The sequence below is a fragment of the Gigantopelta aegis genome, chromosome 10, assembly GCF_016097555.1.
Source record: "Gigantopelta aegis isolate Gae_Host chromosome 10, Gae_host_genome, whole genome shotgun sequence".
Lineage (NCBI taxonomy): Eukaryota > Metazoa > Mollusca > Gastropoda > Neomphalida > Peltospiridae > Gigantopelta > Gigantopelta aegis.
This window is the reverse complement of record NC_054708.1, coordinates 52,597,003-52,611,582: the sequence shown is the minus strand read 5'-3', so window position 1 is coordinate 52,611,582 and position 14,580 is coordinate 52,597,003. Positions and strand designations below refer to the sequence as shown.

Below are 14,580 nucleotides of genomic sequence, written 5' to 3'. Positions count from 1 at the left end.
ATAAGATCTAGCAATGATTTTACAAGTGCACCTATGATGGTGTAAATCTTTAACACTGTATAAATTACTCTTTAATGAAATTGGTCACACTGCAACAAAACATTTTCGCATAAATCTTACATGCTAAATAATAATACATGTATGGTAGTATTTTATATTCTTTCTCTTGATTCCAAATAGATGGAAGTATAAAAAGTGTGCTGAGGTGTTGTTAAACAGACATTCCTTTTCTTTTTGTCCTTTGATTCCATGCAAGGACAGCAAACGATCATCTTCATACCTGACATTTATTATACATGGAATTTTCTGATGTCATATTAAATTTTCATGCATTCAGTTATGTTGGATTGTATGATTGTAACTGCAGTGTTCATCTGTTTATTGAGCAGCCCATGTTTTCTTTGCTGTTTACTCACATTCCGTATAGTTATTTTTTTTCACTGTATTATCCATTGTGTTGAGGTTGTCTTACAGAAAATGGTTCATAGGGCTGAAAAGGTTTAATATTGGATCACCAAAACGTGGATGATGCTTTTTGCTGCCCTCCTCTAAATTGATTTACCAGTCATCACTTGTCACTCTTGTGAACATCTTTCATCATGTCATTATAATGTCAGTCCAAAGTTGAAGTAGAAAGGATGTATCAGTTTTGGGAGTGACAGTCTTATAGACAAAGCACCTGTATTGATGGGAATTGTCACCACCATATTGAAACATCCTTTAGACTTTGGCTTGTACATAAAATGACTTTGAATACATTAATGGATTTGTCCTTGAGATTCGAAGGAAGATGAGCATAACATTAAGACGTTATTGAATCACATTCATCTGGGGAAGGCAACTACTGCCAAGATATGTGGCAACAAAGAAAAAGTGATAACATACATTGAATTTGGTGGGGGGATTTTTTAGGATTCCATCAGAATCATAAATATGTTTTAATACAAATATTTTGTGATTCTGTTTCATAATTTTAAACTTTTTAACAAAAATCTGGAATTCACAGAAGCACGGAATCATGCTAAATTAAAAGCCTGGATAATTATTATTCATAATTACTAAGTTTCACTACTTACATTTTCAGAATCTTGAATGTGGTCAAGAAGAGACAACTGCACATAGAGATGATGAAGACTGCCCAGTGAGGAGTGGGGAGGAGGAGGAGGAGGAAGGAATGGTGGACCGGTCGACTCACTCCGAGATGTCGGAGTTACGCCATGAGTTCACCAAGCTGCTGGAGGAGCAGGGGCTGGAAGCAGAAGTCATCCTTCAGAAGCTGGACACGGTGATCAAAGCTGAACAGGTACAGCCTTACTATAGCTATAGTGGTATGTACTACCCTGTCCGTGAGATGGTGCATATAAAAGAACCCTTGCTGCTAATTGAAAAGAGTAGCCCATGAAGTGGTCCTTAACCATATGTCTGATGCCATATAACTGTAAATAAAATGTGTTGAGTGCGTCGTTAAATAAAATTTCTATAGGGGCAGGACGTAGCCCAGCAGTAAAGTGTTCGCTTGATGTGCGGTCAGTCTGGGATCGATACCCGTCGGTGGACCTATTGGGCTATTTCTCGCTCCAGCCAGTACACCACGACTGGTATATCAAAGGCCGTGGTATGTGTTATCCTGTCTGTGGGATGGTGCATATAAAAGATCCCTTTCTGCTAATCGAAAAGAGTAGCCCATGAAGTGGCGACAGCGGGTTTCCTCCCTCAATATCTGTGTGGTCCTTAACCATATGTCTTACGCCATATAACCGTAATTAAAATGTGTTGAGTGCGTCGTTAAATAAAACATTTCCTTCCTTCTATAGCTATATCTCAGGGATTGTAGAATTTAAAAAAAATCCTCTGGTCATGGGATCAGTAATTTCAAAAATTTACTAGCCGCAATTAAAAATTCACTTGCCCTATTTTACTTAAAGTTAATATAATTTTACTAAATAATAGTAATAATTAGATGTGTCACCTAAAGAGAGAGATGATGCTTAAAAAAGACTTTCACATTGGGGGTTGGGGTATGGTCAGGATATTAATATTTACAAAATAGACTTAACTGCAACATTTGACCAAAAATATTTTCACTATCAATCAGGCATGATAATAGTAGTTATTTACTAGCCCAACATTGAATATCACTAACCATGGGAGTAGGGCTACCATAATCTAGAAGCCCTGGCTATCTGCTATCGGTGAATAACATTAACAATTGCTGTATCTTCAACACTTAATTAACTTAGATACGTAGTGGTTAAGCCATCTGACTTAAAGCTGGACGGTAATGGTTTCACATTATATTGGTACCGGTACCAGCTTCAACCCAGAGTAAATTTTAAAATCTTTTAGTGGAGAGATGTAAGGTTGCTACATCCACCAAATTTTAATTTTTATTGTTGTCCCCAGAAACATAAACAAGGTCAAGGTTGGTGGGGGGGGGGGGCCTTGAATCATTGCTTTACAGGTATAATTATATATATATGTGTATGTATGTGTATGTGTGTGTCTGTATGTATGTGTGTGTGTATGTGTGGGGGTGGGTGTGTATGTGTGTGTGTATGTGTGTGTGTATGTGTATGTGTGTGTGTATGTGTATGTATATATGTATGTGTGTGTGTGTGTGTGTGTGTGTGTGTGTATACGTGTACGTGTATAACATACACACACATAAACAATATACTTGTATATTTATAGCTATACACTCACTCGAGAGTATAATGCATTTGCTTAAATAAAATACTCTGGCATGTGCAAGTGTGCGAGAAAGAGAGAGAAAGAAAGAGAATAAAGAGCGGTTGACAAGTAATAGGAATGTGGACAAAAGAGATGGTGAAAAAAGGGGAAGACTACAACTACAAGATATTTTAGTAATTAGTAAGCTTAGGCTCTTGTCTTGGATATAAAGTCTGCACCACAACTGGTACATCAAAGGTCGTGGTATGTGCTATCCTGTCTGTGGGATGGTGCATATAAAAGATCCCTTGCTACTAATGGAAAAATGTACAGGTAGCAGGTTTCCTCTCTGAGACTATAGATAGATATGTCCAAATTACCAAATGTTTGACATCCAATAGCCAATGATTAATAAATCAATGTGCTCTAGTGGTATTGTTAAACAAAACAAACTCTTTTTTTTGGATATAAAGTCAAAATAGCTATCACCACAGTGTTGATGATTTTGTCTTTCAGATCAAAGAATTACATTATTATACACACTAATCTGTATCATTAAGCTCATTTGTAATTAATTTCAAACATTTTCCCAGTTGTTACTACCTTATCATATGTACTTGGTACAGAAATTAAAAGCTTTTCATTTCAACTTATTTTCGTGCTTATATCCGATTAAGGTTCAAACATGCTGTCCTGGGCACACACCTCAGCTATCTGGGCTGTCTGTCCAGGACAGTGGGTTAGTTGTTTTAGTTGTTAGTGGTTAGTGAGAGAGAAGAGGGTGTAGTGGCCTTACACCTACCCATTGAGCTCTTAAGAACTCGTTCTGGGTTGGAGCTGGTACCAGGCTGCGAGACGTAGCCCAGTGGTAAAGCACTCACCTGATTCGCGGTCAGTTTTGGATCGATCCCCGTCAGTGGGCCCATTGGGCTATTTCTCACTCCAGCCAGTGCACCACAACTGGTACATCAAAGGCTGTGGTATGTGCTATCCTGTCTATGGGATGGTGCATATAAAAGATCCCTTGCTGCTAATCAAAAAGAGTAGCCCATGAAGTGGTGACAGCGGGCTTCCTCCCTCAATATCTGTGTGGTCCTTAACAATATGTCCAATGCCATATAACCATAAATGAAATGTGTTGAGTGCGTCATTAAATAAAACATTTCCTTCCTTCCTTCCCAGGCTGCGAACTCTGTACCTACTAACCTGTAGTCCGATGGCTTAACCACTACACCACTGAGGCCGGTTGTCGACCATTAAGACCTTTATAATTGTGTGTGTATTTCAGCAAATTAAGAGTCTGGAGTACACGGCAGTGGAACTTCAGCGTAAAGTGAGCAGTCTACAGGAGGAGAAGGCTGCCCTCGAGGAGATGCTACTGACTCCTCGCCACAACGCGCCTCATGCTACCAGTAACGAGAAGGAACGTGCTGACGTGCTCGCATTAAAGGTACAACTCGGGAGCTACAGTCTCTATTCTGTTTTATATATATATATATATATATATATATATATATATAGCCGATCCACTTCATTTACTTGAATAAATATTGTTTAAAAATAAAAAAATAAGAAATATATATATATATATATATATTTTTTTTTTTTTTTTTAAATTTTTAAACAAAATTTATTCAAATAAATGAAGTGGATCTGCAAACAGGTGATAAGCCGATATAAATGCCTCTCCACGTTTAGTTATATAGTCACTTACTCTGTACCTCTTTACACCATATGAATAATTTTTATATTATGCACGATATTTATTCACCATTATTTCTTAATTTATCTCACCAATGCTTGATTTCCTTCACCTATCATATGCTGGTTTATAATATTAAATATAATCCACAAAGTATTATTTTATTGTTTAACAAATTTAATCATTATATATATATATATATGCCTATTTTATAACAATACATAGATATAAGTACTATAATCATGACTTATTTATAGGATTACAATATACATTGAAACCCTTCTAAACTGGACACCCTAAAAACCAAGACAAAAGTCCAGTTTTAATAGGGATCCAGTTTACAGAGGTTAAGTTCTGTCCTGGTTTTTAAAAAGGGACTCTGTAAAACGTCCGGTATTGAGGGAATTCCGGTTTACATTTGAGTCCGGTCTTGAGAGGTTTCACTAGTTTTTTGTAAGATATTTTTAAAGGAAAGAAATTCATGTTATAAAATTTAGTTTTAGCTGACTAATTTTAATTTTTAAATTTTTATCTATTGTGACTACAAAGTAAATTTAGTAAATGACACATTAGTATCTTATTTTAAAAAAGGAAATTGATATTTTTATCCATGGTAAAGCTGTTTGTGAAATAACTCAATTGTGATATTTGTTAAAAATACATAAACGTAAATCTTGTTTTAAAATATATGTAGTTTACAATTTTCTGTTATGGCTATTGCTATGACTATACATAACCTTTATCCTTGAAAATTTATGTAAATGTTCATTTGTGATTACTTTAAAAAAAGAAGAAGAAATATTGAGTATATATAGTAAATGTTTAAAAAAATATTTATGAATTAAAATATTTGAAGATTAAATTTAGATTTTTAATCCTCCTCATTTATTATTATTTTAACTTTTAATTTATTTGTTGTATATTAGCTGCACATAATCTGCTTGTAACCCTTTTTATCCACCTTAATATTAAATTAAAGACTGCACTGCTTCTTTATTTTCAGTACACATTTACTTTTCTTGAGGCAGAGTTTTTATTTTAGTATTAGTTTTATCTTGTTATAATGTGTTAAAACAAAAAACTTTTCAGAACCAGATAGAAATCCTAGAACATTCCCAACTGAAATTAATGGCAGAAAACTCCACTCTACAAAATGACCTTCAAAAATGTGAGTCTCAGAATAATTGGATTAAAAAGCAAATGGAGGACTTGAAAATCTCCATGAAGCTTGTGTCCCGTGACTCTAGCATGCTGACAGATCTTGCAAAATTCGATAAAAACTCTCAGACAGAGCTGAAAACAACGGACAAGGGCGTGTACGTGAACTCTTCAACCAGCAAGAGTCAGAACAATGAAGTTGTCTCCCTTGAGCAAAAGCTGCAGATGCTGTATGAAGAAAACCTGAAACTGAAGTGCAGGTTTGAAGAAAAATGTCTTCTTGGTGATGGCTCAGACCAAGCCCGTGTTGAGGAACTGGAGGAGTACTGCGAAGACCTCCAGGAGCGGATGTCTAATGCAGAAATGTCGGAACGACAGCTCCGTGAGAAGCTGAAACTTGCGGAGCATACAATCAATGACCTTGAGAATTCTGAAGGTCATTTCCGTGAGGCCCTCGACAAACTGACCTCAAGGGAGCAGGAGACGAGGAGACAGACACAAGAACTGCACAGAACTGTGCGAGAGCTCAAGGAGATTGTTGTTGATAAAGACATTGTTGAGCAAGCTCTCAGGGACAAGGTAAAATGGCTGCCATGTTGGATGTTGCATCATGGGAATGGTTTGCTTGTGTGGTACCTGGTCTTTTTTTGTCTTGGAAACAGTTCAACCCAAAAAGCATTACTTAATAAATGTTTAATGTTTTTGTAATTAAAAGTCATTTATATTTGTGTGTGACAGTTTTATATCTTAGTTTTGATTGTTTTGATTCTAGCACATACATGCTTGCAAGAAATATTTTGTGAGATTGATGTGTTTCAAAGGATTCTGAATGACAAAAAATAACATATCAGATGTTTTGTATTTCATTTTCAAAATAGAGATTAGAAAAATGTCTAAATGCACTAAACAAAATTCTTTGTCATTAAAAGTATATGTATTAAAATATTTTAATATAATTTGTTAAAAAAATGTCTTGGTTTTTGATAAAACACATATAATATATAAAATAATATAATTGTAGTTAAGGTCAATTTAGTTACCAGAACATATATAAGAAACAGTTTATCTGAAATAGCTATACAAATTCATTGACCAGCTCTATATTTCGTCTGATAAGACAGGATGCTGTTACAAAATATTTTCTTAATTAAAGTCTGAAGTATTTTTGTAAACATTTATAAACATTTAAACATTTCAAAATTATATTTCAGAATATCAGTTATAATAATTAGTTATTGACTTGTCACAAATAATGTTGTTTTTCTGCATACAGTAATGTTATATATATTTAATTTAATATCAAAATTTGGTGCCATCTTACATCTATATCAGATCATGTGGATGAAGTTTTGAACCACTAATCCTTCATTTACCATTAATTAAAATACTGTAGGTTTTAGAACAGTTTCAAAATCTTGCTGGTTAATAACAAGGGAACTAACTTGCCACAAGGGAACTAACTCTTCTCTACTAATGAAAGGTGTCGTGTTTATTGATCAGTTGATCGCTGTCTGTTGTCAGTGTTTTTGTTGAAATGTTGTGGCTTGTTTATGCTACATGTATACTACCTTTGTGCATGCTGGCTATCCGTTATCCCTCTCAGCTACAATATAACAGGGAGTTGTAGATATCTACTGGATATCACTGGATATCACTGGAAAAGCTTTCATCCGAGGTGCAATGGGCAGTATAGGATCACTTAACTATTGGTTAACTCATTTGGTTATATTTCCATTCCACTTATGGTATGATGCTTACAAGTGCTCCCGCTCATGTGTGATTGCACAAAACGTATTTTCACATGGGTAAAAAAATGCTCACCTTGTCACATGCCAATATCATGAATTAATTTATTCAAAATTACTGAGAATTTTTACACTGAGAGCAATTGCTCTCATGCATAATTTCAGAATAGCTTATTCTTGCTCACCATTGATTTTCAAACCATAAGCATAAGCATTGAAATAAAAGGCCATGGTATGTGCTGTCCTGTCTGTTGGGAAGTGCATATAAAGAGCCCTAGCTGATTCTGAAGTAGCTTTGGTGGCAGTGGTGATTTTATTCTCTAACGTGGTGGATGAAGTTAATGTTAGTGTTAGATATCTTAGGATTAGCTGCTGAGTAGGCTATCACTGGGCTATCATTCATTGCACATTCACATCCTTTCACCCATCAGTGACTGGCACATTCTTTCACCCATCAGTGCCTGGCTCACCCTCTAACCCATCAGTGACTGGCACATCCTCTCACCCATCAGTGACTGGCACATCCTTTCATCCATCAGTGACTGGCACATCCTCTCACCCATCAGTGACTGGCACATCCTCTCACCCATCAGTGACTGGCACATCCTTTCATCCATCAGTGACTGGCACATCCTTTCACCCATCAGTGACTGGCACATCCTTTCACCCATCAGTGACTGGCAGATCCTGTCATAGGCGCATGTGTTAACCCATGCCGACTTCTTACTCCTCCGTCCAGGATAAGAAACGGTTTGGGTGGATGGGAGTGGGGACAACCTGTGCTGGCAACTGCAAGAGAGACCAGCATCCTGATCAGGGATGGTAGCGGGTAGGGGCACTGAAACATCTTATAACAGGACTCGACCTTAGCAGTAACCCAGATTGTTTTGGCTACCGATTTTTCACTTGGGCTACCGGATGTCTAAACACGGTAGTCCACCGGGCTACTAGATGTTTTGGCATATCCAGTTTCTTCACAATCAACAAGATGCTTAAACACCTAAAACAAAAAATAAATGATTTGGGTTTTTTCTCTCTTTTTAATTTTTTAAAATTAAAATTATGAGGATACTAATTTTTACTGAGGGATACCATATTTCATAATGTGGTAGCCCGGCGTGCTAGCACTGAAAATGTTTAAGGTCAGGGCCTGTTATAAACTTGTTTATGTACTCAGAAAATGTTAAAGACACCATATCAATTGATCTATATAAGAATTGTTTGTAATTGGTTGTGAATTTTGTCAATGTATAACAGTCACAAATGTTTTACTGTTATACCTTTCAAACAATTTTTATATTGGCAAACAACACAAGTTATTTAGTTAAAAATACATATAATTCAATTTCTAATGTTCTTTCCATTCACTTGATGCACAGTTGGTCTAGGATCGATCCCCATCAGTGGACACATTGGGCTATTTCTCGTTCCAGCCAGTGCTCCACAACTGGTGTAACAAAGGCTGTAGTATGTACTATCCTGTCTAAGGGATGGTGCATAAAAAAAATTCCTTGCTGCTAATCGAAAAGAGTAGCCCATGAAGTGGTGACAGCATGTTTCCTCTCTCAGTATCTGTGTGGTCCTTAACCATATGTCTGATGCCATATAACCATAAATAAAAAATGTGTTGAGTGCATCGTTAAATAAAATAATTCCTTCCTTCCTTTCTTTCCATGACCTGTTTTACATAGACTAGAGTAAATCATATAACAGAGGGAAGTTTGTTATATACTCTTCAAAGAAACGGTAGGGAACCTGAAATATTAAAATATACTTTTTGACCACAGACATCCTGGTAAAGAAAGTTCAGGTCTGTTTATCAACACACCGAAACACATTCCATAGTTTGCACATGCATCATGCAGTTGCCCTGTACATGTGCATATTCTTGATTTTGACACACCGGCCTCGGTGGCGTCATGGTTAGGCCATCAGTCTACAGGCTGGTAGGTACTGGGTTCGGATCCCAGTCGAGGCATGGGATTTTTAATCCAGATACCTACTCCAAACCCAGAGTGAGTGCTCCGCAAGGCTCAATGGGTAGGTGTAAACCATAACTGGTTCAATAAAGGCCATGGTTTGTGCTATCCTGCCTGTGGGAAGCGCAAATAAAAGATCCCTTGCTGCTAATCAGAAAGAGTAGCCCATGTAGTGACGACAGCGGGTTTCCTCACAAAATCTGTGTGGTCCTTAACCATATGTCTGACGCCATATAACCGTAAATAAAATGTGTTGAGTGTGTCGTTAAATAAAAGTTCTTTCTTGATTTTGACAATTTCCAGGAAGGTCCATTAATCACTGTGGAACATTATTTCTGTCAATCTTTTTCATTCTGTTGATCATACAGTTGTTATTGTTTTGTTTTTAGTCTTTTTTTATTGTTTGAATTTGCGATTTGCTGATAAAAAACCCCGTCAACTTTAAAATTTCACTTCTGACCCCAATCGTCCTTCAAGATCTTTGGTGGCCATAAAACCTACTGTAATAATGAACTACCGGTTGTAATGTTTGCCGAATTATTCAATATTATCAAATAACCATTCCTCACAGCTAATATACCTTACAATTTTGGCAATTGTAAATTCTTATTAGAGTTCCCCTACTTTTTTTTGAAGAGTATATATATTTTGAAGTAATCTATATTCGAACCTTGGTAAAAACCATGAGAGTTCATCTGGTCAGTTAACCAAACACTATGTTTGAAACCAAATTGTCCTGTGCATATTAGACATATAACAACCAATTTTATTGAGTCTCAAAGACTAACAGCATTGCATACTTTTGATTGTAAATGTCTTTTGTTTTCTAGTGAAGTCTGTTTGACAGAACATGTTCATTAAATAGTTTAATTATTTCTTTTTGTTAATTTTATTTTTTTTCAGATGCAGCTCATATTATAAAAAATATGTTGAAATGCTTTAATTGCTTATTTTTTTTATTATTACTGTTCATGAAAAAATGTTTTTAGTATGTGATAATGTTTTAATTTCATATTTATATTATTCCTATGTATGAATAATGTTTATTAGTATAATGTATGTTAATATGTTTTACTTTTATATTTCTATTATTTCTGTTTATATAAATATGTTAATTAGTATTTTGAAATGGTTTAGTTACATTATTCAAATCTAGCTAGTAATAGTTAATTACTAAAACAATTGCTAGAAAATCCTTATGAACATTTTTAAAAACCCATAATGGACCTTAATGTGATATGATGTAGCTTATTAATACAACAAAAATACCAGTAGAACTTTTAAATGAAATACAATTTTTTTTTTTTAAATTTGCAGATGTAAGGTATTAAAATATCATTAATTTACATAAGGTTTTGGTGAAGAATTGGGACTATTTTAGAAAACTGTTTATTGCTATAATACTAAGCTGTGTTCTAATACCTCTTTTCAGGTTGAGTTTCTGGAGAAAGCAGAAGCTGAATCAGCGAGAATAATATCAGATCTGCAGGAGTCGGAGAGAAGTCTCCGTCAGCAGCTAGAATTACAGAGCGACCTCGAGGGAGATGTCTACATCATGAAACAACTGCGTGAGGAGGTACACAGCCTGGAAAGTGAAAACAAAGAACTGCACATGAACGTCGCCGAGTTGACGGAAAACGAAGAAATCCTCCGCGACAACTGGCGACGAGTGGCGGACGAGGATGCCAACAGACGACAGTGCCTGGAGGAGAAAGTCAAAATGTTGCAGCTCATGAACCACAATCTGAAAGCGAATCTTGAGGATGTGAAAGAACATTATGCCTTCACAAGAATCCCTCACGGCGCCTCCCTGGCAACAGAACTTTCAGCTTCCAAGTCATGCGACAACATCAACCAGTCATATTACTGTGAGCAGGACGTGCTGGATGTGGAGGCCAGGATGAAAAGCCTAGAGGAGAGGAAGGATGCCAAGATAGAGCAGCTGGAGGAGAAGATAGAGAACCTGCAGGAGAAGATTGGCAATCTGAGGGAGAACGAAATCAAGTTGAGTGAGACATTGGCCGAGATGGAAACCACCGAGCAGGAACTCAGGATCAAAATCTCTCTCTACGAGAGCAAACAGGTTGGTTGTCTTCTCTAGCTTCTTTCTACACCATCTTCCCCTGGGAATGGTGGTGTGATGGGACAGGACACAGCCCTGTGATGCACAGTCAGTCTAGGATCGATCCCCGTTGGTAGGCCCATTTGGGCTATTTCTTGTTCCAGCCAGTGCACCATGACTGGTATACCAAAGCCTGTGGTATGTGCTATCCTGTCTGTTGGATGATGCATATAAAAGAACCCTTGCTGCTATTCGAATAATGTACCAGGTTTCCTCTAAGACTATATGTTAAAATTACCAAATGTTTGACATCCAATAGCCAATGATTAATTAATCAATGTGCTCTGGTGGTGTCATTAAACATAACGAGATGTTAATGATTTGGTGGTTTGGAAACCTGTTTGAATTCCATACATTTTACCACCCACTTTTCTCAAACAGCCTCTTATTTTCAAATACATTGAATACCCTGAAGTGCTTATGTCATAGGATCAAAGCCTTTGTGTATCCTTGCTTTGACTGGCTTTTATTCCCCCTCCCAACCAGTGCCCCACAATTGGTATATCAAAGGCTGTGGTATGTGCACATAAAATATCCCTTGGTACTGATTGAAAAATGAAGCATGTTTACTTTAAGACTACATTCATTTCAACTTATTTTCGTGCTTATATCCAATTAAGGTTCAAGCACGCTGTCCTGGGCACACACCTCAGCTATTTGGGCTGTCTGTCCAGGACAGTAGGTTAATTGTTAGTTGGTTAGTAGTTAGTGAGAGAGAAGAGGGTGTAGTGGCCTTACACCTACCCATTAAGCCCTTAAGAACTCGCTCTGGGTTGGAGCCGGTACCGGGCTGCGAACCTGTACCTACCAGCCTGTAGTCCGATGGCTTAACCACTACGCCACCGAGGCCGGTTAAAGACTACAATGTATATGTCAGAATGTCTAATAGCCAATGAGCTCTAGTGGTGTTATTATACAAAACAAACTTTAATATGACTATATTATAGTTTAGTGCCATAGCTAGCAAATACCAAAAAGTACACTTTTAGTTTAGGAGTGTCTTTTTGTCTAATATTTTAGATTTTTACAAGTAGGGAGACATTTCTAGTATTTAAATTATTCAGTCTTTTGAAGTTATTTTGCTATACTAAAGGTTAAATTCTGATCAGCAACTTGAATTGTTTAAAATATAAATTATGCTATTTGTAGTGTGGTTAAATCCACCTAAATACTGAGCATTTTCTTTTTCTTTATAGTAATTTCCTGTGTAATATTTCTAAACAAAATATAAACAATCAACTTAAAATAAACTAAAACCAAAAGTAGTAATCATACAGCAATGCATTTTTGTTATTATGATTGGCAGAGTTATCTCCCATTTTGAGACTACCTACATTATAAATGTACAATGTATATATTTATTTTAATTCAAGGCTACTCGGTCAAACTGTTCAGCCAGCATTATTAAAACAAGTGGACTGTATTTTTCTAATTAGGAGATAACCATATGGAGTTTTTAGATTTGCAGGTATTATTGTCTATTTGATCCTGCAAATGTTATTTTTGACTCGCCATCAGTTTACAGTGTGTCATAAACATTTAACATTCAACTGTGTCATCATTCTTAGTATAAAATTATTTAGCAAAATGTAATTCAGTCAGTTTTCTGTTTTAATGGTACTGGTGCAAAACAGTTTTGTGCATACTTTATTACTTGATGCAACTCAAGAAGTATTAGGTTTTAAGAACTTTTATTACAGTAGTTCCTATTGATATATATGGACAAGGTGTGAAATAGAAGTTTGTTTTGTTTAACAACACCACTGGAGCACATTGATTAATTAATCATCAGCTATTGAATCTTAAACATTTGGTAATTTTAACATATAGTCTTAGAGGAAACCTGGTACATTATTTGAATAGCAGCAAGGGATCTTTTATATGCACTTCCCACAGACAGGACAGTACATACCACAGCCTTTGTATACCAGACAGGAGAGCACATAGTCATCAGAGGAAACCTGCTACATTTTGTCTTAATGCAGCAAGGGATCTTTTATATGCACTTTCCCACAGACAGAAAAGCACATACCACAGCATTTGTCCAGATGTGGTGCACTGGTTGGAATGAGAAAAAAAACAAATCAGCTGAATGGATCCACCAAGGTGGTTCGATCCTGCAACGCAAGCACCTCAAGTGAGCACTCAACTGACTGAGCTAAACCTCCCCAGGTGTAAAATAGATGCCAGTCCATGTGAGGTGTTGGGAATGTTTATCCCACCCCTCAAACCCCAAAGTATCTCAAAATCCTGTATTTAATAAATGTACCAAATATATCAAATTTTTATTTGTAATTTAATGTACTTTCCTGGGATGGACTGTCATACGTGCTTATTACATGTTAATGTTCTTTCCTGGGATGGGCTGTCATACGTGCTTATTACATGTTAATGTTCTTTCCTGGGATGGGCTGTCATACGTGCTTATTACATGTTAATGTTCTTTCCTGGGATGGGCTGTCATACGTGCTTATTACATGTTAATGTTCTTTCCTGGGATGGGCTGTCATATGTGCTTATTACATGTTAATGTTCTTTCCTGGGATGGGCTGTCATACGTGCTTATTACATGTTAATGTTCTTTCCTGGGATGGGCTGTCATACGTGCTTATTACATGTTAATGTACTTTCCTGGGATGGGCTGTCATACGTACTTATTACATGTTAATGTTCTTTCCTGGGATGGACTGTCATATGTGCTTAGTACATGTTAATGTACTTTCCTGGGATGGGCTGTCATACGTGCTTATTACATGTTAATGTACTTTCCTGGGATGGGCTGTCATATGTACTTATTACATGTTAATGTACTTTCCTGGGATGGACTGTCATATGTACTTATTACATGTTAATGTTCTTTCCTGGGATGGGCTGTCATATGTACTTATTACATGTTAATGTTCTTTCCTGGGATGGGCTGTCATATGTACTTATTACATGTTAATGTTCTTTCCTGGGATGGACTGTCATACGTACTTATTACATGTTAATGTACTTTCCTGGGATGGGCTGTCATATGTACTTATTACATGTTAATGTACTTTCCTGGGATGGGCTGTCATATGTACTTATTACATGTTAATGTACTTTCCTGGGATGGACTGTCATATGTACTTATTACATGTTAATGTACTTTCCTGGGATGGGGATGGACTGTCATACGTACTTATTACATGTTAATGTACTTTCCTGGGATGGGCTGTC

The 14,580-nt window shown here is 36.5% G+C and overlaps 1 protein-coding gene across 6 annotated transcripts in view; it reads left to right on the top strand.

Moving 5' to 3' along the window:
* Window positions 1-14,580, top strand: part of LOC121382563 (golgin subfamily B member 1-like) — a 141,142-nt gene that overhangs the window by 68,826 nt on the left and 57,736 nt on the right. For 5 of the 6 annotated variants that reach the window (XR_005959180.1, XM_041512029.1, XM_041512030.1 and 2 more), the window contains 4 exons: window positions 1,085-1,303; window positions 3,959-4,120; window positions 5,462-6,109; window positions 10,687-11,337. Coding sequence is in view for 5 of the 6 variants with exons in the window: in XM_041512029.1 (XP_041367963.1) it covers window positions 1,085-1,303; window positions 3,959-4,120; window positions 5,462-6,109; window positions 10,687-11,337 (1,680 nt within the window). In the remaining variant the exon portion in view is untranslated. The remainder of the gene's footprint in view (window positions 1-1,084; window positions 1,304-3,958; window positions 4,121-5,461; window positions 6,110-10,686; window positions 11,338-14,580) is intronic. The other variant, XM_041512032.1, reaches the window with a different exon arrangement.